The following is a 27,342-nucleotide window of genomic DNA, read 5'->3' as shown; positions in this document are numbered from 1 at the left end:
TGCAGTTGAGAAGAAAGCAAAACAGCTTTAAATTCTCGCACCGTCAAGGATGAACTCTTATCCGTGCTGCTGAGGTGTGTTTTTTCTTTTTGCTTTGGCAGTGCTAGTCTCTAAGCAACACTGAGGTCTCTTTCTACTGTGAGCAGAGAAGTCTTGGCTTAAAGTAAATATTGGTTTAGGCCAACACAGGAAGAGGTTTGGAATCTACACCAGCGTTCTGTTGCCTGGGACTCATAACTTACATGTACTGTCCACACACTTTTGGAGAGCTGAACACTTTAAGGACACTAGTCATGTATTTTAAATGCAAATAAAAGGCACAGGCCACTTTAAAGGAATATTCTGGGTTCAAAAAAAGTTAAGCTCAATAGACGGCATTTATGACATTATATTGATACCACAAAATTCATTTCGACTTAATTTCGAAAGCAAAAATTAAGGTTACAGTGAGGCACTTACAATGGAAGTGAATGGGGCCAATCTGGAAATGCTAAAACACTCACTGTTTCAAAAGTAAAGCCACAAGACGTAAACAATTTGTAAATTTTTTGTGGTAATCAACATTTTGCCACAAATGATGTCGATTGAGCGTAACTTGTATTGAACTCAGAATATTCCATAACCTTTTCCAAAACAACTCTGCTTTATAACTTACTAATACTTTTTGGACAGTCTGTGACATTTTAAAACATGATACAAAATTAATACTGACCCAAAGTCCAACACAGCTTTTATTAATTGCTCAAATTGATCTTTACATTAGAGATAGATAATCGGTTTGACTGATATCTTTTTATCCATTTGGCAGATGCTTTTATCCACAGTGACTTACAGTACATTGCATTCAAGGTTCACATTTCATCAGTTGGTGTGCTCCCTTTGAAACGAACCAATGATCTTGATGTTGCTAGCACCATGCAGTTGAGCCATAAGTGTTGCAGTTTGGTGGGCCTCTAATATGTGTATTGTTTGCATAAATTACTCAACTAGTCGCAAGTGAGAAATGCATAGAATTTTCAGCATTACACTTAGACATAGCCTAAAGCAACATAATTAAAATGGCATAAAAATACAATCATATTTGTTTTTAGTAACAACAATTTCTTGTTGATATTAATTAATTGTTAATAATTTATTGTTTACATAAATATTATTAATATTTTAATTATTGTTAAATTATATTATAAAGCATATTATGTCTTTATAGTTGTAGTATAATGATTTTGATTTATTATTGTTCCAAAAAGCAGAAATAAAACAATAATTAAAAATCAGTTCTGGACATTGGTTATCGGACATTTATTCTCAAATGAGAATCACATAAATTTTAAGTGTAAAAATAGAGCACAACAGTGCTCACTTTTTCAGCCGTCTGGGTTCCGGAAGTATTTTTTCTATTAATTTCTTCCATAGACTTTTCATAAAATCCTCCATTAAAGAGTTGTAAAGCATGAACCAAACCAACCAGCTCCAACGTGAATTGCATTATTACAGACGTTGTTTTAAGGCAAAAAAGTATTTGAAAATTCAACAAAAAGACAAACGTTGCAAGTCTGTGTACGTACTGTCTTTCATGAGGGCACGAACTACCATCTCATGAAGCACCGCAAATGACGTAATCGAACAAAACTATAGAAATATATAAAACTATTGATTTTATGTTGTTGATTATATTTATAAAACAATATAGTTTACGTTTATTTCAAAATATTCCAATATACACAAATACATAAAATGTACAGATTTTGCTGTTTTGGAAGGAAGTTGGTACTTTAATTCACCAAAGTGGCATTCAACTAATCACAAAGTATAGTCAGGACATTACTGATGTAAAAAAACAGCACCATCACTATTTGGAAAAAAAGTACATTTTGATCAAATCTAGACAGGCCCCATTTCCAGCAGCCATCACTCCAACACCTTATCCTTGAGTAATCATGCTAAATTGCTAATTTGGTACTAGAAAATCACTTGCCATTATATCAAACACAGCTGAAAGCTATTTGGTTCGTTTAATTAAGCTTAACATTGTCTTTGTGTTTGTTTTTGAGTTGCCACAGTCTACAATAGACTGGCATGTCTTAAGGTCTTATTAGGTCAAAAATAGCAAAAAAGAAACAGCTTTCTCTAGAAACTCGTCAGCCAATCATTGTTTTGAGGAATGAAGGCTATACAATGCTTGAAACTGCCAAAAAACTGAAGATTTCATACAAAGGTGTACACTACAGTCTTCAAAGACAAAGGACAACTGGCTCTGACAAGGACAGAAAGAGATATGGAAGGCCAGATGTACAACTAAACAAGAGGATAAGTACATCAGAGTCTCTAGTTTGAGAAACAGACGCCTCACATGTCCTCAGCTGACAGCTTCATTGAATTCTACCTGCTCAACACCAGTTTCATGTACAACAGTAAAGAGAAGACTCAGGGGTGCAGGCCTTATGGAAGAATTGCAAAGAAAAAGCCACTTTTGAAACAGAAAAACAAAAAGAAAAGGTTAGAGTGGGCAAAGAAACACAGACATTGGACAACAGATAATTGGAAAAGAGTGTTATGGATCTTAACCCTATTGAGCTTTTGTGGGATCAGCTAGACTGTAAGGTGTGTGAGAAGTGCCCGACAATACAGCCACATCTATGGCAAGTGCTACAGGAAGCGTGGGGTGAAATGTCACCTGAGTATCTGGACAAACTGACAGTTAGAATGCCAAGGATCTGCAAAGCTGTCATTGCTGCACATGGAGGATTATATGAGAACTCTTTGAAGTAGTTTAAGAATTTCTGAACATTTATTTTTATTAATGTCCTGACAATACATTGTGATCAGTTGAATGCCACTTTGGTGAATAAAAGTACCAATTTCTTTCCATAAGAGCAAAATCTGTACATTATTCCAAACTTTTGGCTGCCAGTTTAAGTAGTTTGAGAGTGCAGGGAGACTGACTCGCTTGTGTCATTGATAGTGTGTCATGGGATTGGGCGGTCGCTTATGGTCTTATTTCGTGGGCTTTCTTGGCTGCGGTTCTCTGATTGGTGAAGCTTTCTCTGCTGGACAATAGGTAATGTAGTTGTTCAACAGGAATTCCACTATTAAAGACGACTTTAAAATAATTAAGTTGAAATAACGCATACGTATTGCTTCACCGGAACCATATACCATCGATGAACAAGCTCAGAGCTCATGATAGGTCTGTCTCTAAAGGTTTATAAGTTAGCATTGAAAATCTATTTGTATATGGAAGAAATTAATGGGATTTTTTACTTCTGGAACCAGACTGTTGCGCTCTATTAGATATAGCCCAAAACAACTTTGCATAATTATAATGGCATAAATGATAAATTAATAATAGCTGTTAATAATAATAACACCTATATATTGTTAATATTTATAATTGTTAAAAATAAAAATTAAAGCATTGCTTACATTAACTATTGCTACTTATTTTTATTACTAAATTATTAAATGCATTTTATGTTGTTATTGTTGTATAGTAGAATGATTTTATTTATTCTTGTTTAAAAAAGCAGAAATAAAACAATAATTAAAAATCAGTTCTACATATCGGTTATCGGGCATTTAAATATAAATATTCACCAGTATCTCTCTCAATAATATTAATAATAAAAAAACAATCTCGGTCAATCTCTACTTTAAATGTATCTGTTATTTCATCAGGGGAATGCACATCGAGCAGGGAATTATCAGATAAACATTAGCAGAGAGAGAGAAGCGTCTTTGCGGTTGTGTTTGGACGATGTTCACAGGCTGTGGAAAAGGATGCTCATAGTGGGAGTGGGGCTGGTTTCCGTTCTGTTCCCCGAGCCCCAGTTCTGATAACTATCCAGACAGCCTGGTTTCCCCTGTGTCGGTCTGAGCTCTCTCTTTCACACAGAGATTCTGAAGCAAAAACAGCTCAATTCCCTGTATCCATATAACACGGGTAGTGTGAGACATGCCCCATTAGACATGCCCACACGCACAGCTAGTTACACTGCCAAAATGGTACAGGAAAAGGACACGGCCACCCAAATGGCCCAAGAGAGTTAACAGGTAAAAAAAAAAACAGAGATTAATGATGAACAATGTAAAAAAGGGAGATGATGTTGAAATATTTGTAGGAGGTATGCAAAACAACTTATGTTTGCTGTTATGGCTTAGACGTTAAAAACTTCCAGAAATTTTACACCTGGGGCCTGGGTACCTCAGCAAGTAAAGATGCTGACTACCACACCTGGAGTCACAAGTTCGAATCCAGGGCATGCTGAGTGACTCCAGTCAGGCTTTCTAAGCAACCAATTGGCCTGGTTGCTAGGGTGGGTAGAGTCACGTTGGGGTAACCTCCTCGTGGTCGCTATAATGTGGTTCTCGCTCTCAGTGGGGCGCATGGTGAGTTGTGCGTGGATGCTGCGGAGAATAGCTTGAAGCCTCCACACGCACTAGGTCTCCGCGGTAACGTGCTCAAAAAGCCACGTGATAAGATGCGCGGATTGAGTCCTCCACCACCCGGATTGAGTCACCACGAGGACCTAGAGTGCACTGGGAATTGGGCATTCCAAATTGGGGAGAAAAAGGGGAGAAAAAGGGGAGAACCCCTTCTTTACACCTTCCTACCTACCTATATATCTATACAGTGGGGTTCCAAAGTTAATTCATCTACCTGTGATTGTGTGTGTGTGTATGTGCGCTTGTATGGATGTTTTTATACCTGTGTGTTTAGCGAGCACCTGTCCAGGTGATGTGAGTGTTGCGTGGGGGGAGATATCTGTGTTTCTGTTCTGTGTATATCTCTGCTGGTCTATGAGAGAGTGTCCTGTCAGCACACTCTCCTCTGCAGCGGACAGGGGTGGTCTCTGACCCTCACTGATCTCCCCACTGCTCTCCTCCTCCCACCATCTCTGAAAGAGAAAAATGAATAAAAATGCAAATTTATCCTGTTTGAACATGTGACGCTAGCGCCATCTTCTGGATAAGAGCAGAAATGAGCTAGCAATACTTCAAGCAGATATGATTGACATGATTTCACTACATTCAAATGATAAATATACATCATTCACACAAAAAACTCCATCAAACTCCTATAACATGAAAAATTACTTCTGTACATACATCTATATGCATCCATATACTGTATGCAACAAGCAATTGTACCTTTATTTAACCCTGTGAGAACATAGCCTTGGGGAGTTTGATTCATTTTAGTGAATCCGTTAATTGGGACGGTTCGTTCAATGTACTGGTTCAAAAAATCAATGTGAATCATCGAATTGAATCATCACTCATAGGTGTTCCCTATGTGGCATTTTACATGTTCTTATTTGTAGTAAAACAAATGTTTAGTTAATGTTTTTGATTAATTATGAAAAAATATAGATAGTGACAAATGTTGCATTATATTGCATATCAGAGACAAATGTTCTTTCTTACAGTCGAGAGATTCACAAACACTTTGCATTTCAATTTAACCGAATCTTTAAAAAGAACCCGTTCAAAAGATTTTATCACAAATTGGACATCATTCGTGATAACTGCCTTATTTGAGTCATGTGATACCTCTGGCTGCTGTGATTGGCTCACAGGGCCGTGTTCCATCCTGGCCAACAGAGACAGGATGGGGTCATGATGGGCGGGGAGGAGCGGAGCTCTGATCACCTGACCCTCACTGGGCGGGTCGTAGTCCTGACAATCAGAAAGCTTTGTATCAGAACAGTCCATCTAGATATTATACATCTTCATAAACTTGGATTGTATTATTTTGCAGTCAAACATTCACCATGTCCTGGACTCCAAGCAGGGAACTGTTCAGGCTGGTCAACAAATTAGGAAGAATAACTCCCTCTTCTTCCAGAACTGGATAAAAAGAAAGTTGTTTCAAGAACAATATGCACAAAAATGTGTTACAAGACTATGAGCTCTGTTTCAAATCCTAGTGAGATGCCCACCTATACAACATTTAGGCATCAAAGGAACACTCTAGATATGAAGGCTGATCATAACAGTACTGCATGCATCCTTTGCGCATAAGGCAATTCCAACGTATTGCAACGAGCTGAAAATATTCAACCTTGTTGACAGTAGTCAGTGGTTGAGTGAATGTTTGGCTGTGTACGAGTGTGTGTTTGTGATGTGGTACCTCTGACGGCTGCCATCTGGCTGTGAGTGAGCAGCAGCTCTCCCTCTGAGATGTGTCTGGCTGCTGTCTCTGTGACAGTCACACTGGAGCTGGAGCTGCTCTCCTCAGTTGAGGGAGATTCAGAGGAAGCAGCAGCAGGAGGGAGTGGAGGTTCCTGGCTTACAGGAGCTGGAAGAAGTGGTGGTGGAGGTGTCTGTAGTTTGGAGTTGAGCGGGGAGGATGGAGGTATGGTTGATTCTTCCTCCTCGTCCTCTCGGGCAACTGACATCACACTGTTTGGAAAGAAGAAAAAGGGCATGTCAAAGCATATTCCTTGTACAGTATGTCTACACTGACATAGAAGAAAAACATTACCACATTATTACTCATTTAGCATTCATAAAAGTTAGCCATCATAAAAGAGGTCATTTAAAAGTGGAAGTCTTAGGGGCTGTTCACACAGGATGTGCTCTTAGGTTATAAACAACAGGAAAAAACAGTGAGATGTATCACAAAGATCAAAGGCATCCATATAGACCATGGTCGCATATATCAACAATTAAAAACAATGTAGAGGAATGCAGGAACGCGTCCTATGTGAACAGTCTCTTAAAGGTACAGTGGCAAAAACAGCCTGTTTACTGTAATTCAAAGGGTCAGAGAGTGCAATGGAAATGGTCATGCAAAACTAAATGACCTCTAAAATATTATGTTACTATGTCTTTAAAGAAATAGAAATTCTCTCATCGTTTACTCACCCTCATGCCATCCTAGATGTGTGAATTTCATTCTTCTGCAGAAAACAAATGAAGATTTTTAGAAGAATATCTCAGCTCTGCAAGTGAATGGGGTCCAAAACTTTGAAGCTCCCAAAAGCACATAAAGGAAGCATAAAAGTAATCCATAAGACATCATGATCGTGCCTAGTGAATCGAATGGCAAGATGTACAGTGAAAAAGAGCAACATTTTGGTCTGTTCTAACACAAAACCAATTGGATCGCTTCAGAAGAAATGGTTTAAACCTCTGGAGTCTTATGGATTACTTTTACGCTGCCTTTATATGCTTTTTGGAGCTTCAAAGTTTTGGTCACCATTCACTTGCATTGCATGGACCTACAGAGCTGACTTATTCTTCTAAAAAATATGTGTTTGTGTTCTGCAGAAAAAAAGGAAGTCACATACATCTGTGATGACATGAGGGTGAGTAAATGATGAGAGAATTTTCATTTTTGGGTGAACTATTCCTTTAATACGGAAGCCCTGAACTGCACTGTGAAAAAAAAACATTTCACTTGGTGAATCTTTTTTTAGGTGTCTTAGTGCCTTCCTGAGCCTATGTCCTACAAAACTCTCTCGCTCTCAAAAAAAAAAAAAAAAAAAATAATAAAAAAAAAATAATAATTCTCTAAATTATTTTTCTTTCAAACATTTTTTACTTTTACGAATTTTGCTCGTTTTCATGCCTATCACTGTGTTTTCAGTTTTAAATGCTGTGTTTAGAGGCATGACTCATGTTAGCGTTGCCCAAATGAATGAACTCATAGTGCTTCGGCGATGGGTTGAGTAAAAGGAAGATGCAGAGCTGCTTGAGGAAACGGTGTGCGCTTTCTGTTCAAACATCTTCAAGCTGTCTGGTTTTCCCTTGGTTTGTGAAATTCTCAAGGATATGCATTGTTACTGAGCCTACTACAACGAGAGGCATCAAAACAGGCAAAGACATCTATCTAGCGCATGTTTACCTGGGCTAACAATTTAAAAAACACATTATCAATAGCAGCATCCATATTCCCGGTGGTGAATGTCATCAGACAACTAGAAATAACTCCCGTTGTTACACTTGACAACGAATGCCATATGAAACATATGTAACCTGAGGTATATTCATTTAACTGTGGGATTTCATGTATTAGTAGACTCTCAAACATTATATGTTTCTTTCCTTGATTAAAGCTGCACTACTTAACTTTGTGCTCTCTAGTGTCATCAGTGGTTGAAACTTAAAATTGCATTTTACATGGCAAAAGAATACATTACGTCAGTCGTGTTAAGGCACTGCTTTTCTGGTGGATGAATCTCACAATTTGAGCTTAAATGGACATCGCCTGTGTGTGATCATGACTGGTGCCGGAGTCATAATGTGCTATTTTCATGTTGATAATATGTTATACAATTAAACATTTGAAACTGAAATATTACTTGCTTTGATGAAGATAAACAACACTCTTATTTACATATTTGAATGAATTTAACACTTAAATCGCTTTTCTGACACTACACTGAAAGCACTTTTAAATAGAGAACAGGGGACTCTCCTCAGCCACCACCAGTAGATCTTAATATGATTATTCAAGTGTTTTATCTACTATTAATGTTTGAATTATCCTACAATTTTCAATTTAAGAGGTTAAACTCGTAATGTGGCTGATACGAGTTCAATAAAAGACTTTATTATTTTTATAATATATTTTCCAGCCCCAGTTACTACAATGGCATGTCTATGCAATGCACACAGTAACACCATAAACTAAAAAGGTAAAACGAGGATTCAATAATGATGGGGGATAAAATATACTTTATTAAACGTAAAAATAATAAGCTTAAATATGCAATATAATAATTACATGAAGTCGATTTCAGAAGTCATACATATTAAACATGTCACAGTAACTTAAACGGACAACGTAGATACATCGCGATCGGTTAACACACATGTAATGTTTGATTCATAAAAGCATGACAAGCAATATAAGCTTCAACAACCAGAAAACATATCAACTTCGCCAAACGGATAACAGATAAACATCCATCTAGAATGCAACAACGTGAGTGTTACTGAACTGAGCTGAACAGTGTAGTTAGTTTCTCCAGCCGGAACATGAGACAGCCGGCACTTCTTTCCTGTGTGTGCAGACATGACGTAACAATGCTAGGATGAACGTCATAAGCCAGCGATTTTACGCCAAATCGAACCGACAGCTCAAAATGCAAATTATTTTTATAGGCTTACCGTAGTGTATCGGTGCAAGATAAGGACATTGTTTTGAACACTGATTGTTTACGTACTCAAATAATAATGGCAATTTGTTCATTTTTAACCAAAAACTCTTACATAGTGCAGCTTTAAGATTTGAAAAACATTCTTGTTAGAGGATTATACAACTATAAATCAACAGATCAAGCACCACAGCTGTCATCTGTCACCTTGTAAGATTTCATGCTTACTGATAGTGGCTCCTGGTGGCCGAGGTTGGTACTGCATGCTAATTGTTAGCTAGCATGCAAAAAAAAACAAAATCTCATGTGTTGCCACTTGAGGAGAAAAAAAAAAAAAAACATTTTTGAGAGAAAAAATTTTCTGTGAGAGAGAAAAATATATTTATAGGTCATAGGCTCAGGAAGGCAATAAGACACCTAAAAAACATTTAACTTCTAGTGGATTTTTTTTCACAGTGTGGTTCAGGGCTTCTGTACTTCAATGCAAGAGACCTTGACTGACAATGAGTGGACTTTTGAGAAGAAAAAAAAAGCTTCAAAAGTGTAGAATATGACCCCTTTGAATAAATATACTGTTGCTTTGAGCAGTTTGTAAAAATATAGAATCACAAAGCCCTTTTCATTGTATTTATGAGCAGGCTATCCCTATTTATTGCTATAGGAAGATGTATATACTCTTGTTAACAGCAGGGGGCACTGTGGGCCTATATATTTCCTCCTCAACAGACTTCACAAAATTCATTACTAGGCCCATTTTTTAAGACTTTTTTTTACACTAACCATTTTTGCTACCGCAAACAGTCAATTGAACAGTTTCACTACTGGCAACAAGATTTCAGAAATGGGTGAAAAGAACTGTCATTATTTTGGCTTTACATCAACACTTCCTGTAACAAAAAAATGGCATAAGAATAAACAAGACGCACACTAACGGTGGCTGCTGCTCTTCTCTCTCACTGTGTGGATCTTCCTCCTTTAGGGGTAGCTCTGTTCCTGCCCAGGGGTGGTTCTGCAGGCTGGCTGAGTCTGGGCTCTGATTGGCTGGAGGATGAGAGGGTGTGGCCACTCTGGTGGGAGATGGAATTGGTGTAGTAGCTGGTGTGTCCACAGGAATTTTATCTGGACCTGAAACAAAGACAGAAACTCTCCAGACCTGACAACAGTTGTGTGAACAACTGTGCTAACACATTAAATGTTTGCTGTGTATGTAAGCAGCCAGGGACCAAAATTAACACTCAGCAAGCACCAAATGCGAGTAAAATAAATGGAGTTACTAACCAGTTGGCTGGTAACAGTATTAGAAACTGAAAAATTTGGTTAAACTGGATTGTAAGAACAACAGTCTGACCTGTTGTAAGTAATGTGACCGATTCAAATAGAAGACCTGCAATCCGTGTAGTAAAGAAAATTGTATTGTGACTTGATTGCAGACAACTTTTACCACGGTTGAAAATGTATTTTCAGAAGTTTATCGAGTATGCCTACTTTTTTTCTCCAGATGTCAATGTGGCGACACATGTGGAATATTACTTGCATTAAGCCACCAAAATAAAAAAGTGAGGAATAAACTTTTTGTGATGGGTACAGTCTTACCATAGACTGGCTTATCACAAATATGGCACAGCAAGTGACTCATTGACCAAAAATATACAAGAAAAAAGTTACCCTCATGACATCCTAGATGTGTATGACTTTCTTTTTTCAGCTGAACACAAACATAGATTTTTAGAAGAATATATCAGCTCTGTAGGACCATACAATGACTCCAGTGGTTAAAGCCATGTCTTAAGAAGTGATAATATAGGTGTGGGTGAGAAAAATATCAACATTTAAGTACCTGAGATGTCGCGATGTGCAAGAATGTGAAAGTGAACATTTATAGTAAAAAAAATAACTTAAATATTGATTTGTTTCTCAGCCACACCAATCATATCACTTTTGAAGACATGGATTTAACCACTGGAGTCGTATGGATTACTTGCTGCCTTTATGTGCTTTTTAGACCTTCAAAGTTGTGGCCACCATTCACTTGCATTGTATGTACCTATAGAGCTGAAATATTCTTCTAAAAATCTTCTTCTGTGCTCTGCAGAAGAAAGAAAGTCATACACATCTGGGATGGCATGAGGGTGATTAAATGATGGCGAATTTTCATTTTTGGGTGAACTATTCCTTTAAACATGGTGAGTTGCATTAGCAGCTTAATACGGTCCAGAAATGGTTAAAACAAGGTATGGATAAAAATCAAAAGAGAGTTTTCTGTATTTCGAGATCCGACTCTATCCTATACAGTGAATACTGTTTCAGAACAGATACATTTAATGTTCAAAATTGTGTCAGTTTATCCTGTAGTCTTTCCAGAATAAACCATCAATTTATATTGTCTGAACTTCTGTGAAGCTGCCTTGAAACTGAATGAATCATATTGTGAGAAGCACTATACAAATAAAACGACTTGACTCGACTTTAAAAAAAAAAAAAATGTATATAAAAATAATGTAACACTGTTTTGTGACCAGTACATTTTCTCAATTACAGTCCCATTGGCATTGGATGTGATAAAAACATAATTTTCAACCCTGTTGGCAGTGTGTAGACTGATTCAGTATGGTCATAAGAATCAATCCTCTGTCCTACCTGGTGAAGCAGATTCCTGATGTTGGTTCTCTTTGGCAGACAGAGCCATAGAAAGATGCTCAGAGAGATCAGGGGTTCTGACAGGAGACGTTGGCTCTTTTACGCTGGGCTCAGGAGTCGGTATTGGTGTCGGTACCGTAGTCACCTCCTGAAATGTTAGCACAATGTTAAAACAACGCTACCACAAAACACATTTTTTTTTATGTCATTACACAATATTTAATATGTTAACATCATGATGACAAAATAGGAGTTTAAAATACAATGTGTCATGTGTGGGCATGCAAGCACCTCCTGAGTGTGACTTTCTTGTGTTTGGGCAATGGCAGTGGGCACTCTCTGTGTCTCTCTCTGTCCCAGCATCACAGCAATAGTTTCAGCCAGTACCTCATTCACACACTGTCTTATGAGCTCAGAGTCTACTGGTACCCCTGTGTCCACAAACAACTGCAGACCACCTCCACCTGCGGTCTCCACTGTCACACAAAACAACACAGAGAGAACAATTACCTGGTATACATGTAGCATCATTTGCTACTGTTAACATGATTATGATTGCCATCGGTAGGGTGATTTGATTTTACTATAAATAGGGTGGCTCTGTGACACTTTCACTTTCTGTTCCGTTCTGTTTGCTTGAGTGTCATGACCATTCCAATACAGCAGCATTAGCTCAATCAGTGGCATGAGTTCAGAGCAGGAGTATCAGTTTGTGTAACCAATGGAAGAGCGCTTAGGGAACATGTTTGAAAACAGTCATTATGGCCACGTACACACTGCAGCTAAATTTGGTTGTCACTTCATCTTTTTGTGCTTAATCCTGTTCTGTACACACACACAGTTCGGAAAAATGCGGGAGAGACAACCGGATTCTACAACCGAATTATCTCCCGAAAAATTCAGGTAGTGACAACCGCATTTTCAGAAATTTCATGTAGTGTGAACGTTACTAAACTGAACAACTAGATGTTAAAGGGGTCATGTCATAAGGAATACAATTTTCCTTGATATTTTGACATGAGAGGTCATTCTACAATAAAAACATACTGTAAATTTCAGAACTCAAAATGTAATCCCTAAAGCAATAAAAGCATTTTTTGAAACCAAACTGCAAAAACACCTCGTTCTCTACTTCTGCGACTTCTCTACATCATTTGGGGGCCCATTAATTCATGACTGCCTCTACAGCGAAAAAACATCAACTACTTTATGTCACTGCATCCTTGGCCTCGCCCACTGGTGCTTCAGTTTGTGAACTAAGAGAGAGCAGGACAAAAAGGCCTACTGTTGCCTAACTATTCCTGAACACCAAAGGGGACCCATCTGGACTATTTTGAAATATTTTTGTATATAAACATGCGCTAGACAGACGTCTTTGACCACTGTCATGTATCTGGTGCTGCTTTTAACCCTCAGGGGTCGATGGACACGCCGGCGCGTCCTGCTGGATTTTTTCCTCATAACAGCGGAAACAACTTAAAATACTATTTTTGGGCATACAGATAAGTGTAAGACATCATTAGAGACTATAAAGAGTCTACTTTTATTTGTGTACACTCACAATAACAACAAAACCTTGTGCTTTTGTAAAATAAAGAAAATAAACAGGGTGCGTTTTCTCCGCGAGCATCTTTCTCAAACAAGTCACAAAAATGAACTGAAACTCCGCGAATACTTATCAGACAAACATGAAACATATGTCTAAAGAACGTTTAAAATGTCTACTTTTAAATAAAATGATTCAAATTTAAAACAAATATTCTCCTGCAATGTAATCTGTATGAAACAAATCGATGTACAGTTTTTCCTGGCTCAGCTCATTATCGCTAATGAGATCACACCCACCAGCAGAGTGCGCTATTCATACGGTAATGTGCTGAGGCGATCAATGCAAATGGTAAACGCCCCCAACAATGCCTTAAAAAGCATCAAGTTCATCATCAGATTCATTCACTTTCCTGTGCGTTTGGAAGATGGCACGCTACACAGGTGAGGAAGTGTTCACATTTTCCTCATAAGAAGAGCGGGACTCCGATGAACGTTTGCATTTTGAAGAGCGACTTGATCCAGCCGAGGATACAATTTCGGATGAGTATGCTATTTTATATAAACATGTACATATTTTACTAGTTGGACTATTTCCAGGCTTGCCAGCCAGTATTCAGAGTACTGAAATTTTAAATATATCCTTAAGTTTAGTTGCATTTAAATGTTGTTTCGGCTAAAGCAGGTATTTAAATTGTATGCTGTATGATATCAATATGATATGTAATATGATATAAAAATAACATGAATGTTTAGATTATATTTTAACTAGTGTTTATACTGCCTCATTATCATCAAATGCAAATATCTGTTTGGGTGTAAATGTGTAAAATGTGCTGTAAATATGCTCATATTATAAAATCAGCATATTAGAATGATTTCTGAAGGATCATGTGACACTGAAGACTGCAGTAATGATGCTGAAAATTCAGCTGTGATCACAAGAATAAATTGCGTTTTACAATATATTCAAATAGAAACAGGTTATTTTAAATTGTAAAAATATGTCACAATATCACTGTTTTTGCTGCATTTTGGATCAAATAAATGCAGCCTTGGTGGGCAGAAGAGACTTCTTTTAAAAACATTAAAAAAATCTTACCGATTTAAAACTTTTAAACGATAGTATAGATCTAAAGTTTTTAAGTAAAGTCTTTATGTAAAGAAAATGTATAGTCAGATTAATTCTTTTAACTTAAACTTGATTTTGTGAATAAGCTACAAACAATACATTCAATCATTAAGTCTCCTCACATTCATTCTCTCAGTCACATTCCTCATTGATAGGCCCAGGGGAGGGGTCTTTGTCTCCTCAGGTGTGAATCACATCAGTATTCATGATCATCCACGCCTCCTCGCATATGGCCTTTCTAACACTAAAAGTGTCTTACAAAAGTTAAATGACTATATTGTTTTGTATGAATGAGTGATCAAATGTTTTATATGTTATATGTGTGTGTTATATGGCCTTATTTCAGTAACTTAAAATTTTAGTTTTTTCAAAAACCACCCATAAATGTTATTTTCTCAAAATACAAACATGTACATACATGTTGCTCACATATTATTGTAGCCCAGTTTGTTTTGAATACAGTGTTATCAGACTTTAGCCGTTAATATGTTTTTAAGCAACTGAAAAAAGCACAAATGTCAAGGCATGTCAAAACTTCTCCAGGGCCCAAAACACCCTCAGACACCAGAGGGTTAAAAGACGTGGTGTCAAATTACAACTCTGAAAAGGAGAAGCATTTCAGTTTCATTCAGCTGCTGTTGAGCACAAACATATTAAAGCATATTAAATTCACTAATCTGCACTATTTTATTGTTGGTGTATGTAAACATGCACTAGATGGATGTATTTGACTGTTTTGATGCTTTTCCAACGATGTGATATGGTATGTGTATGTCTATTCACCATGCTTTGCACTATGTACAGCATGTTTTTTTATTTCGACCATATCACCGTGGTTTGCTTGTGAACCAGTCATAATATGGTTCAAGCTTTGCAAAGGAACTGTTATTGAAGGATGGGCCAGTTAAAAAACACTTGGACCTGATCAAAAATATAAGTAAACCATTTAATTCATGAGTATTTCAAATGTCATGACTTATTTTGATAGTTTATGGAAAATGATCATATATTACTGTTTTGGTGCAATAAAAACATTCCTAACATTATCAGTGGACCTCAGGGAAGATAATAAAATTATAAAAAATAAGAGCATTTCAAGACCCCTTTAATTATTAGATTAATGGTGCAAGTGAGATGTGTCTGTCTTCTCCTGCTGCACATAACACAAACAGATGTACGTGTCTTCACTCATTCATATAGTCCAGTCTCTCCCTTCACTGTAGTTTCTCTCATCAGCCCTGCGGTCTCGGAGCGTTGCTATGGTTATCAGTTGAGTAACTCCTGTATTCCATACACACATGGCTGTCACTCTTGAAACTTTGTAGTGTGTATGTGGCCTATGTTGGCTTAACAAAGCATACAACAACAGCATAGGTCTTTAATATTTAATAAGTTGCTCTCTTTTTCTTTCTCTCTCTCTGACAGTTTGTCAGACTACCTACCTAGCTAGCTGTTTCTTTTACTGTAGTTCTGTCTGTGTAACCATTAAATTTAAAACTTAAAATTCTTTTAAACTTTTAACCTTTCCTATCTAGTTATTTTTGCGATTCCATTTGGTATTGCAGAAATTACACAATTGTGAATAATAAAGTTAGAACAATTTAAAGAGCCAAAACTCTTAGTATGCATTCAACTAATAATATGCATATGCATAAAACAGTACATATCTTCTGTAAAATATTCCTCCATAAAGCATTTTTGAAGCTGTGTTTGCCAGCAAAGTATTTTCAAAGCACCAATCTGAGACCCACATAGCCTCTCATCCAGCCTATTCTGAATTCTTGCACATGTAAGCGTTTTGGACCAGCACTATTAAAAAGCTAATATACACAGCTGACATTCTTTGCAGGGGTCCCATTTCCTTTTGTCTAGGGCAAGGCTGCATTTGAACGCAAACGCATTTCCTCTACCGGAGGAAGAGTCCAGTCAGACTGTGAATATGCTGACGACAGTTTGCTGATGGCAGACTTGTAGCATCCTCTGCATATTTGATACATCATTGATCTTTCTATTACAAGAAAGCAAGAATTAATGAGGCAGGACCTCCGCGGTGGCTGAACAGAAGTGACGTGGAGTAAATGGAGGGACAGAATGGAGGAGGTGTAGAGGGGCTGAAGACAAGCAATCACACATTAATGAGGAAACACAATATTGTGGCATGCTGACATGCATGACAAATGAGCAGCTTGCTTTCGTAGACACTATGAATCAAAATTATGAGCTTGTAGATGGAAAATTGGTGTAGTTCTATCATTCTTGCTGGTTTATGTCAGGCGTTATTGATTGTTTTGTTGATTTTTAACATTGATTAGACACATTGGTATATTGGTGATGATGTATAATAGTTGAATCCTAAACTGAGGCCACATCCATGCTAATACGTTTTCATTTGAAAACGTATTGATTTCGCTATGTTTACGCCTCTCATTCACACCGGAATGGCATTTTTCTCCAATAGGCAAACGGAGCATTTCTAAAACGCTCTTTATTACCGTTTACTTTGAAAAACGATGACATTAAGAAAATGAAAATTTCATTTTCAAATGACAATGGATTCGTTTGGGTGTGGCCTGACACACTTAATTGCTTCTTAAAGGTACACTACGCAGCTCTGGGCTGTCTATCACCATCTATGGTTGAAACCTAAAATTGCAAGTGGCTGGCAGAGGAACATTGTTTTGTTTTTTATGTCGGCTGTGCTTCGGTGCTTGAGGTATCCTCATTGTAGCCTTTGAGTAACATTTCAGAGTGGATCTGACTAGCTACACGAAGAGTAACTGACAGTAAAGAAAAGTCCTAAAAGACTAATAAAATAAAAGAATAAAAAAATATCATCTGAGCCAATAAGTAGCATACAGTGTCTGCCGCCAGAACAGCAAACACACTAGGGTGAATGACGGAAACCTAAAATTTTACGTCAAATTGAACGTGTTAACTCTGAATGTAAAATCATTATTGTTGGTTTACAGAAGTGACTCGAGGTAAGCCAAGAATGTGGTTTTGAACAATGATTTTTTTTTTTTTTACTGGCTTGATAATGGTGTTTTGATCATTTTAAATAAAGAATTTTAGCAAGAAATCCTCCGTAGTGCACTTTTAAATTATAAAACGAACAGTACCTGTCCTGGATGCTGTTTGGTCAATACAGCGTTCTAGACTTACTTAAAAAAATTATGTAGTATGAGCTATGATACAAAACACCTGTTCATCTAGCTATAGTATATCACTGCACAGCACCTATAGAGGCCTATCATTAAAGGGGTCCCATCCCAGATATGAATGACTTTCTTTCATCTGCTGAACACAAACAAAGATTTTTAGAAGAATATCTCAGCTCTGTAGGTCCATACAATGCAAGTGAATGGTGGCCAGAACTTTGAAGATCCAAAAAGCATATAAGCGTAGCAAAAAAGTAGTCCATATCTTTAGAAGCGATATGATAGGCGTGTGTGGGAAACAGATGAATATTTATGTCCTTTTTTTTACCATAAATTATCCTTCCTGACCAGAAGGTGGCAATATGCACAAAGAATGCGAATCGTGAAAACAAAAGAAGAAGAATGTGGAAGTGGAGATTTATAGTAAAAAAGGACTAAAATATAGATCTGTTTCTCATCCACACCTATCAAATCACTTCTGAAGACATGGATTTAACTACTTGAGTCATATGAATTACTTTTATGCTACCTTCATATGCTTTTTGGACCTGTTCTGGCCACCATTCACTTGCATTGTATGGACCTACAGAGCTGAGATATTCTTCTAAAAATCTTAATTAGTATTCTGCAGAAGTAAAAAAGTCATACACATCTGGGAAAGCACGAGGGTGAGTAAATGATGAGAGCATTTTCATTTTTGTGTGAACTATCCCTTTAAGGTTAGCAACACTAGGTAGGTTTGCATGTCAGGGAATATATCTTCTATGAATTTGCTTGATAAAATAATATGTTAATGAAAATGTGTGCCCTTAATTATTTTATGTAGTAAACATGTATAAAGGTAGTAGAAAGAAAAAAAGATGTTCACCAATGTCTGATGTCGCACTTTCATCTGGCTCTGATTGGCTGGCCGGGTCTGCCTGGGTAGGCTGAGGGAACATTCCAGTGATCATTCTGGCCATGAGCTGTTGCTCCACCCTATTAGAGAAATGACAAATTCCATGTTCCAAACTTATATAACTTTATTTCTATGGTGGAAATATATATTAACCAATAATGTCAAAGCCTAACATGTTTCCATCCAATCAAATCCTGATGGATAAATTCAAGTCCCGGCCAACATTATTACCTCTTAATATTTTACTGAAGTTAAATGTGTGGGGAATGCCATTTCATATTGTCTGTAAGACTTTAAAACAGTAATAGACCGGTCATCCAGTTGAAGAAGGCCTAATCTACAACATTTTCATAAACCTGTGGCATAGGTTTTAGAGTAGAGGCCTGGATTACAACTGTGAACCAGATGATATTTATAAATATAGTGGGATCTCACCAATCCACCAGCCTATTCTCTAGGGTCTCTTTCTGCTGGATGTTGTTCAGGATGGGCTCTGTGAGTGGTGTGGACTGGGAAGGCTGTGGAGGAAACGCTGGACCGTGATACAGAGCAGCTGGAGGGGAGGGCAGCCCGTTCAGCTCAATAGGAGAGTCTGGAACTCCGATGTGTGTTTCCTGAATCCAAACACAGCTTTGAGAAAACTCAGCAGTTTTATGATATATATCTGCCAATGGACTGCTTTCTAAAGACAGGAATTCACTGACAATTTGGTGCTGCAAAAACATCCTTGACAGTTCATTGGATCGGACACTTAACTTTCAACGCAAATGACGGCAAATACAAGAGCACACCGCGTACTGTGCGGTAATGGCAAACACATGTTAGTCTGAGTGCAATTTCACAGTCATCATTACAGTCTCAACAGAATGAGAGGTTAAAGAGAAGGAGGACGTTTGTTATGTATAATTCCATCGCTGGATCTGTGAGCCAGCTTTCAACATTTTGGTCACTGGTTTGGATAATGTTCAGATTCCTTTGGCCTGAACTCAGGGAGGTCTGTGTAAGGAGTGATTAGCTCATTTCCAGTGGCCAGGCGCCAGAGAAATAGGGAGTAATGCGTTCTGCCATGCGGGCGCTGGGCCTGTTTGAAGTTTATGACTCCATCTTGGCCCGGCCAAAATCTGAGGCACTGGAGTCTTAGAGGAATGACATTTTAGGAGCTGGCAACAATCTGTGCCTGGAGTGCAAAGAGAGAGTGAATTTGTTCAGACCAGGGTCTGTTCTTAAGTCCTGTAGCTGCATCCTTTATTAGGTCATTGGGAAAACTCAGAGTGGGTGGAAAACATGGCATTTCTCACTGAACATTCACAAAAGCTTAAGGCAATTGCTGAGCAAAACACTTGAATTTTTATTGCTCGTCTTGATGTTCGGAAAGTGTTTATATTTTGGACTCATAACTGTGACCTGAATTGCCATGCACACAATTAGAGAGCCAAAATAGAACAAAAGTCAAGATTACTTTAAATTGAAATCGCACTGTTGCCAACAGAGCTTTAGATTCGATTTTTACATTTTCAGCAGAAAATGTCAGTCTTAAACTTACCTTCATAATGCTAGAGTGTTATGAGTGGTTGCTAGGGTGTTTTGGTTGGTCGTTAGTGTGTTACTTACAATAATCTGATATTCTTTTCCTAAGGCTTAATAATAATTAAATATAGTTAATTATAATTACTTACATTTATATAGAAGTGCTTTACATAGAATAGGGGGACTCTCCTCAACCACCACCAGTGTGCAGCATCCACCTGGCTGATGCGACGGCAGCCATAATGCGCCAGTATGCTCACCACACACCAGCTATTGATTGAGAGGAGAGTAGAGTGATGTAGCCAGTTCAGGGATGGGGATTATTAGGAGGCCACGACAGATAAGGGCCAATGGATGGACTTCGGTTTAACGTCTCATCTGAAAGACGGTGCTTTTTTACAGTATAGTGTCCCTGTCACTATACTGGGGCATTAGGACCCACACAGACCACAGGGTGAGCACCCCCTACTGGCCTCCCTAATACCACTTCCAGCTTAGGTACCTCCTTTAATCTTAGTCCATGTTTGTTTTTGTTTTGTTTTTTGGTCATTTTATAGTCCACCAAGCATAAGTTATAATTCAGATCACTTGGAAAAGCAATAGAACATCTTTCTTCAACAGGCCACATGCTTTGACGTATCATTTATACCCATATCACAAAAGTTGTGGGCCGATCTACTCACCAAAGTTTAATACTTTGAGGTTTTTAAAATTAGAGTTTTTTTTAAAACCTTAAATATCCACCACACCAAACTATTTTGTGCCTAATAGAGTTTCTTAAAACTCTAACCAAGTCAACAAAAGTGTCAGTGAAGATCATGCTTGAGATAAAATATGAGACAAGTGATGTTTAAAGAAAACAAAGAAAATTCAAGGTAAATATCACTTGTAATCAGAATATTTTTATTGGCCATCATTTCCAATTGTGCTGTAATTTTGCCAAATTAAGAAAAAAGTGGGAAAATATTAATTAATTGTGTGCATTTAGGATACGTAAAATGTTAGCTATGAAATTAGTCTTAGCAAGACAAAGGAGGCGACTATTTTATTTCAAAAACTTTAAAAATGTCATTTTCATCACTGTCATTTCCACCACAGAATTCTATTAAACACAGTACAGAATTTGAGATGTGCTGGAAATGACACTGTGGTGGGCATAATCATGACTTTCAGAAAAAAACCACATGCACGTTCATACACTGTTGGACACATTATATTACTGGGAGTGTAAAAAATGTTATCATGAGATTACTTTCTAGAAATCTGCAGTGCTAAGGGTGCCAGAAGTTGAAGAAACACCCATATATGCTTGCTTATAGTTTGGCAGTCAGAATTAAGATACACTTCAAGCATTTTGAGTGACAGGCATCTCATGGGAAAACATCTCAAAATATAAGAATACAATTTTTTTTAAAATACCAACTGTCTCAAAACAATTAACACCTTCGTCTCAATGACAGAATTTCCTTTATCACAGACTATGTTTTCTTCAAACCGAGCTTCATCTATGGGTACAGTTCCCTCTCAAAACCAAAAGGGGGCACTGTGGAATAGCTCAAGTTAATGGTGAGCATCCCCTCACCCCCCCACCCCTTCCCCAAAGATTCTTGTTTCTCATTATAAACACTCTTTTTACTCAGCACCTTCCACAAAAGGCTGTGAGAACAACACTGATTTGCCTTCTTCTATTTTGCCTCCACCTCCCAAATAATGACTGCAATGCTATTTCAGTGCTAACCGGCACCTTGCCCTTGACCGAGCGGTGGAATCGGCCTAATGCCCAATATGGCGAGCGTCTTGTGTTGCTTGTTAGCGGTAAATATAAGGGACTTATGGCTCCGTGTGTATGGTTGAGTGAGCTGTGAACCAAGTGGAATTCCTAAACAGCTATCCAGCGTTGCAGTCGAACGGAACAAAAAGATGGCAATTTGTGCCATACCAATCCAATATCAATCCACCAAAAGGCCAATTTAGTGCCCATTCTAATTAGATTTCTTTTCTCAGTTCTTGGCAGAATGATATTTTAAACTCTCATTCATTTTTCGGTCTTTGTTAATTAAAGAAAACGATGTACTCCCTCACCCTTTAGCTCTGAAAATCTCATTAACGAAGCACTGAGCCATTGATGGACAATATATCCGAGTAGGAGGGAGACGGAGAAAGTGGGTATTTGTAGTTTGGTCCAAATGCAAATCAGAAGTAGGAAACGTTCCTTTAACGTCAGGTTGGGTGATGGGGGCTGATAACCGTAGGGTGGACACCAGGCTGTGAAATGACCCTTTACATTAAAATGTGTGTGGGTTGCAGGCCCACCGAAATGTGCTTTTAATTGAAAGTACCTGGCTTATGTCGGCTACCGCCAAGAAATTGGTTCCAGGAAAGCCATTTTCATCCTGATCTTCATAAGCATGTGGATCCTCAGCGGCCTGGGTGGCAAAAACACAGATATAGAGGTCAGGAAGCTTTACTATGTTGCAAATTAGTCAAATTCATTAAGAGCAGTGGAGATTTGCAACTTGTATGTGTATGCATAAGGATAATAGACCAAAACAATTTTTTTTATTTGACACTAATGTAGAATAGCATGAATTTCAAGAGTTCACCCAAAAACGAAAATTCTGTCATTATTTACTCATCCTAATGTTGTTCTAAACCTGTGCGACTTTTTTCAAGAAATCTTTCTCCCAGCTTAACTGATAAATTTCCCCTCAATCAAAGCTCTTAAAAGAATAGTTCACCCAAAAATGAAAATTCTCTCATCATTTATTACTCTCATTCCATTCCAGATGTGTATGACTTTCTTTCTTCTGCAGAACTCAAATGAAGATTTTGAGAAGAATATCTCAGCTCTGCACATCCATACAATGCAAGTGAATGGTGACCAAAATTTTGAAGCTCCAAAAAGTACTTAAAAAAAACAAACGTTTGGATAGCTTCAGAAGACATGGGGTGAATTCCAATAGAAAGTGATCATCCCTATGCCCTACTGACTACGAAAGACAGAGCTCTTGATGTGGGCACTCTGAAGGGAGCATGGCATTACAGTTTAAATGCAGCCTTCACTAAAAGTTTCCTGAAAGGGCCCTTTGTGAAAAAATTTACTTTCTTACTTTTGTGTGGAAAGACCTTTCGAGTGGCATACCCTACGCAAAGTGCCCATCAAGGGTGCAGAAATGCTGTTTGGAAATGCCCATGGATTAAACCACTGGAGTCGTATGGATTACGTTTATGCTGCCTTTGTGTGCTTCTTGAAGCTTTACAGTTTTGGTCAACATGGACCTATAGAGTTGAGATATTCTTCTAAAAACTGTTTATTCTTTTTGTTTATTTTCTGGAGAAGAAAAAACATCTTACACATCTGGGATCGCATGAGGATGAGTAAATGATGAGAGAATTTTAATTTTTGGGGGAACTATTCCTTTAATTGTCAAGAAAAACCAGAGACTCTTCTTGTCATAAAACAGCTGAAAGGAATCCTCAAATGACCGTCGTTGAAGACATGATGCTGGCTACACATACACAAACTGCTCCTAAACACATTCCAGGAGGGAAGAAAATGTGTCCTTAACAGGGCGTCCCTACAAAGATTCAATGAATCACTTCATCTCATGATAGAGATCAAAACTGTTACTGTTTATGAGTTGTGTGTGTGAGAGGAAATCATGCAGCAGTTTTTCAGGTTTTTGTCTCACGCAGCTAAGCCTTGTTTCTATGGCAACTGAGAGAGTCGGTCTGCTCATGTGAATGAGTGGTGCAGACGTGCTGAGTACGAGAGACAGATAGTGTTATATGCTGTCCTTCTGTTATGCATTAATCAAACAGCTTTTAAAGCTCTACAGTGACCAACATTGTTCATATATTAGATATGTTGTGTATCACACTGGATTGTGTATTTTGGAGATGTGAGCACAACAAAACGATGAATAAATTCCGGCAACATCCCATTATTACACGGCTCTCTGGGATACTTGATTTTGATTGGTCAATCGCTGCATTCTGCAGTCAAATATGATTGTATAATGATTGCTAAAACGTAAAATATGACTATTGTCCCAGGCAAACGGTTTCCTAGCAGTGCTAGTTTCATGTCGCGTTTCAATCTGTGGTCTCTTTCTTCTTACATAATAAAACAATTTTTAGACTCATAATTTCATACTCATTTATTTGGTAAGTAGCCATTTAAGAGGGATAGAAAAGGGAAGAGGGATAATGTAGAGTCAGCTGGTCATTCTTGCAAAATAAAAATGACTGTTCACACTGTTGCAGTTTATTCTGCGATTGGCAGGTTGTCAATATACAGATTGAGACTGTACATTCCTTATATAGTACGTATAGTGAATAAAAGCGTAAGGATGGAGCTTCATTGGAGCTAAGAAAACAGATAAGACTGCAGCGCTGCAGTGAACTATGGACACACAATTTACTTACTATTCAGCTCACGCACAGTTACACAATTCACCTGCAGCTCATATATGTATACACGTGCACACACACGGAGATACAAGGCACAAGCAAAAAAACAAAAAGGTCAATTGGTCATTTTGTCATTGAACAGCAAGGCTAGGAATACAAAAAATTGTATTGCACACAACATTGTCCACAATGCACAACAACGAACTTACTTCTTGATTGTTAATTAATTCAGGTGAGTGGTAAAAATACATTTCCAGACATGCTTCATCTGGGAATGTGGCCATTGTCCTAAGACCCAAATATCTGACGTAGTTTCAACAACCGTGAAAATAATTTACTCTGGTACAAAAATGACAGCAATAAGGAACAATTTTCTAGCTATCTGTATCTTTCTTGGTATATCTTGGTGTCCATTAAATGCATACTTCAGAATCTCAACAGATGTAGTAGGTCATGTGTGCATTTTTTCACCTTCTGTTTTATGAAGGCCTTTGTAGAGTAAAGTGTACGATTTTAAACCAGTCGGTAGGATTTGTGGGTGTAATGTGCATTTATATAGAGTGATTCTGGGTGTACCGTGTTTGTCCTTGCCCATGTCTAATAAGTCATGGGCATTAAACGGGCACAGACAGAGTGATGAACGCAGCCATGCTGTAACAGTGCCCTGAGTTTGCAAACCAAAACAGCTCCACTAAGCTGCATTAGGCAATGAATCTTAAACACACACATGCAAATACACAGACAGCCACACACATTCTCGTTTCTTTACAATCGACACAAATCAGAGCGCTGAAAACCCCCTTAAACCCAGTAAAAATCACTGTAATGCACAGCCTCAAATGTATTAATGATTAAATAATGTGGTTTCATCAGTAATACAATAAAAGACACCAATGTTCTATTAATAATTAAATTGAATTAAAGGTTTGTAGTCTTTCAGCACTATTATATCTTGCATAATGAGGTAGAAGCTTGCAGCTAGTTTTTTTTAAATCCACCTCAATAAAATAAATACAGCATAGTTCAACTTTAGTATATAACGCTGTACTTTTTAACAGTACAAACTAAGATTGACCATTCAAAATATGAACAAAATAATTTCCCAATTAATCTGGCCCTAAAATAGTACAATTTGTACTAATTTCTACTCATTTTAACAGTGCACACTAAATCTTGACTGTTCTAAATAGAAGATAAGCTGAATCTGGCCCTCAAAAATTGTTTGTTTGTTTGATTTAAATGCAATGCAAGCTTCTATGAAATCGGGTTAAAATATAATATTAGGTAAAAACAACAGATGTTTAAAATCCAATTTAATAATAATGAATAAAACTCTAAAACTGATTCTGGGCAGACTTTGTTAAAATCGTGTTTAAGGGTGTACGAAAACTTTTACTAACTGTATGAAAAATGACAGTATGTCCTCAACGTCAGTGCAAAATCAGAAGAGGAAACACATCCACGAATTATTGCAAAACACAACTTAATGAAAAAGATGCCATTTTAACAGTACATGCTACATTTTAACAAAAGATTAGGTATATCTAGCCTTCGTCATGTCAGCTTCTATGGCTATTTTCATGGAGAAAACTGGGTTTGAATATATTAGGTAAAACAACTAAAAGCCTACATATAAGATATTAAAGATCCATTTTTAATATTATCAATAATAATAATAATAAATGTGGTTAAAAAACTGTTCCAGGGTTTATGAAAAATGTTACTAACTGCATGTAAAATGACAGTATGTCCTGTCGACATAAAGTCAGAAGGGGAAACACATCCACGACTTATCACAAGAAAGCACAATTAATCATAAAAGATGCCATTTCTAATGCTATTTCCAGAGAGCTGTAATGGTGAACAGCAGCAAGACACAGAGCTGCTTTGTCCTCTCAAACGCTTGCTCAGAATCGACTAATGAACTGACAGAGCAGCAACGAAGCTGCATCTGTTGCCTAGCAACCAGATGTAAAAAGCTGAGGTCGGGACAGGAGGAGTGAGAGCAGAGAACGCTGGCGGCAAAGTCCCCCCTGAAACATTATACATTCAGCTCCACACACACATACCTCATCCATCTTCATCTGCTTGAGCAGGTTCTGAGAGCACACATGCGAGCGAGCACGCACGCACGCACAGCTTGGCAAAAATCAATGGCAGTGCGATGAGAAATGCAAGAACAAAACTGGCCCTTAAAGCAGTACAGCAAACTGGAGTACAGCCAAAATCTAATGGCATAACATCCATCCATACTCTGAACGGAGCCAAGATCAGCTGCTTTATGAATACCATCAGAGGTCTTCGAGCCATGGACTGTGCATACACACATGTAAATGTTACCCTTAGAGCATGTTCTGGAAGTACAATCAATTTGAGAGCCTACAGAAATATAAGTGGTTACATTGCTTCAAAACAGCAGTTTTTACCTGGAAAGTGCCAAAAAAGATCAATATTGAGAAGTGGCAAGGCCAACCAATTATTGGCAAGCATGCTAATTCTGTTCAGAGTGTTAGATAAAGAGGAATTGTATGATTCTAATATGTGTTCTTGGTGATTTGAGAGTTCTTACATAAACTGTGGGAGGAGGAAGGATAGTATCAGCTGGAATCGACGGCAGTGACGATACGAGTCGGCTGCAAAGAGCGCTCTCAATGTTCACACACGGCTGGACCTGCAAACAAGACACAAATCCATTATAACACAATTTAATGTGAACAAATACCAGGCAAACTTGAAATAAGAAAGTGAAACTGTCCCAACAAGGCACACGTTAAAGTTTTCACATGTACATTTTGTGTTCTCGCTGAAAGCAAAGGTACAAAATCACAACCAATCAAAAAAAATGAATATTACTGAGTGCACCTTTAAAATACTAATTTGTTGTAGAGAAAAAGACAATAGTACTGCACTACCACTAAGGTAAAAACA

At 37.7% G+C, this 27,342-nt stretch overlaps 1 protein-coding gene across 3 annotated transcripts in view; it reads right to left on the bottom strand.

The window, feature by feature from the left end:
* LOC127454744 (protein TALPID3-like) overlaps positions 1-27,342 on the bottom strand; it is a 176,099-nt gene that overhangs the window by 56,583 nt on the left and 92,174 nt on the right. For all 3 annotated transcript variants that reach the window (XM_051722119.1, XM_051722120.1, XM_051722121.1), the window contains 11 exons: positions 26,984-27,085; positions 22,341-22,427; positions 18,910-19,088; positions 18,445-18,554; positions 12,033-12,217; positions 11,742-11,889; positions 10,031-10,229; positions 6,131-6,402; positions 5,771-5,847; positions 5,551-5,676; positions 4,706-4,895 (listed from right to left, as the gene is read on the bottom strand). In XM_051722119.1, coding sequence (XP_051578079.1) covers positions 4,706-4,895; positions 5,551-5,676; positions 5,771-5,847; positions 6,131-6,402; positions 10,031-10,229; positions 11,742-11,889; positions 12,033-12,217; positions 18,445-18,554; positions 18,910-19,088; positions 22,341-22,427; positions 26,984-27,085 — 1,675 coding nt within the window. The remainder of the gene's footprint in view (positions 1-4,705; positions 4,896-5,550; positions 5,677-5,770; positions 5,848-6,130; positions 6,403-10,030; positions 10,230-11,741; positions 11,890-12,032; positions 12,218-18,444; positions 18,555-18,909; positions 19,089-22,340; positions 22,428-26,983; positions 27,086-27,342) is intronic.

Source organism: Myxocyprinus asiaticus, chromosome 17 (genome assembly GCF_019703515.2).
Source record: "Myxocyprinus asiaticus isolate MX2 ecotype Aquarium Trade chromosome 17, UBuf_Myxa_2, whole genome shotgun sequence".
Taxonomy (NCBI): domain Eukaryota; kingdom Metazoa; phylum Chordata; class Actinopteri; order Cypriniformes; family Catostomidae; genus Myxocyprinus; species Myxocyprinus asiaticus.
The sequence above is the reverse complement of the archived record's forward strand: the minus strand, read 5'-3'. Positions and strand labels throughout refer to the sequence as shown.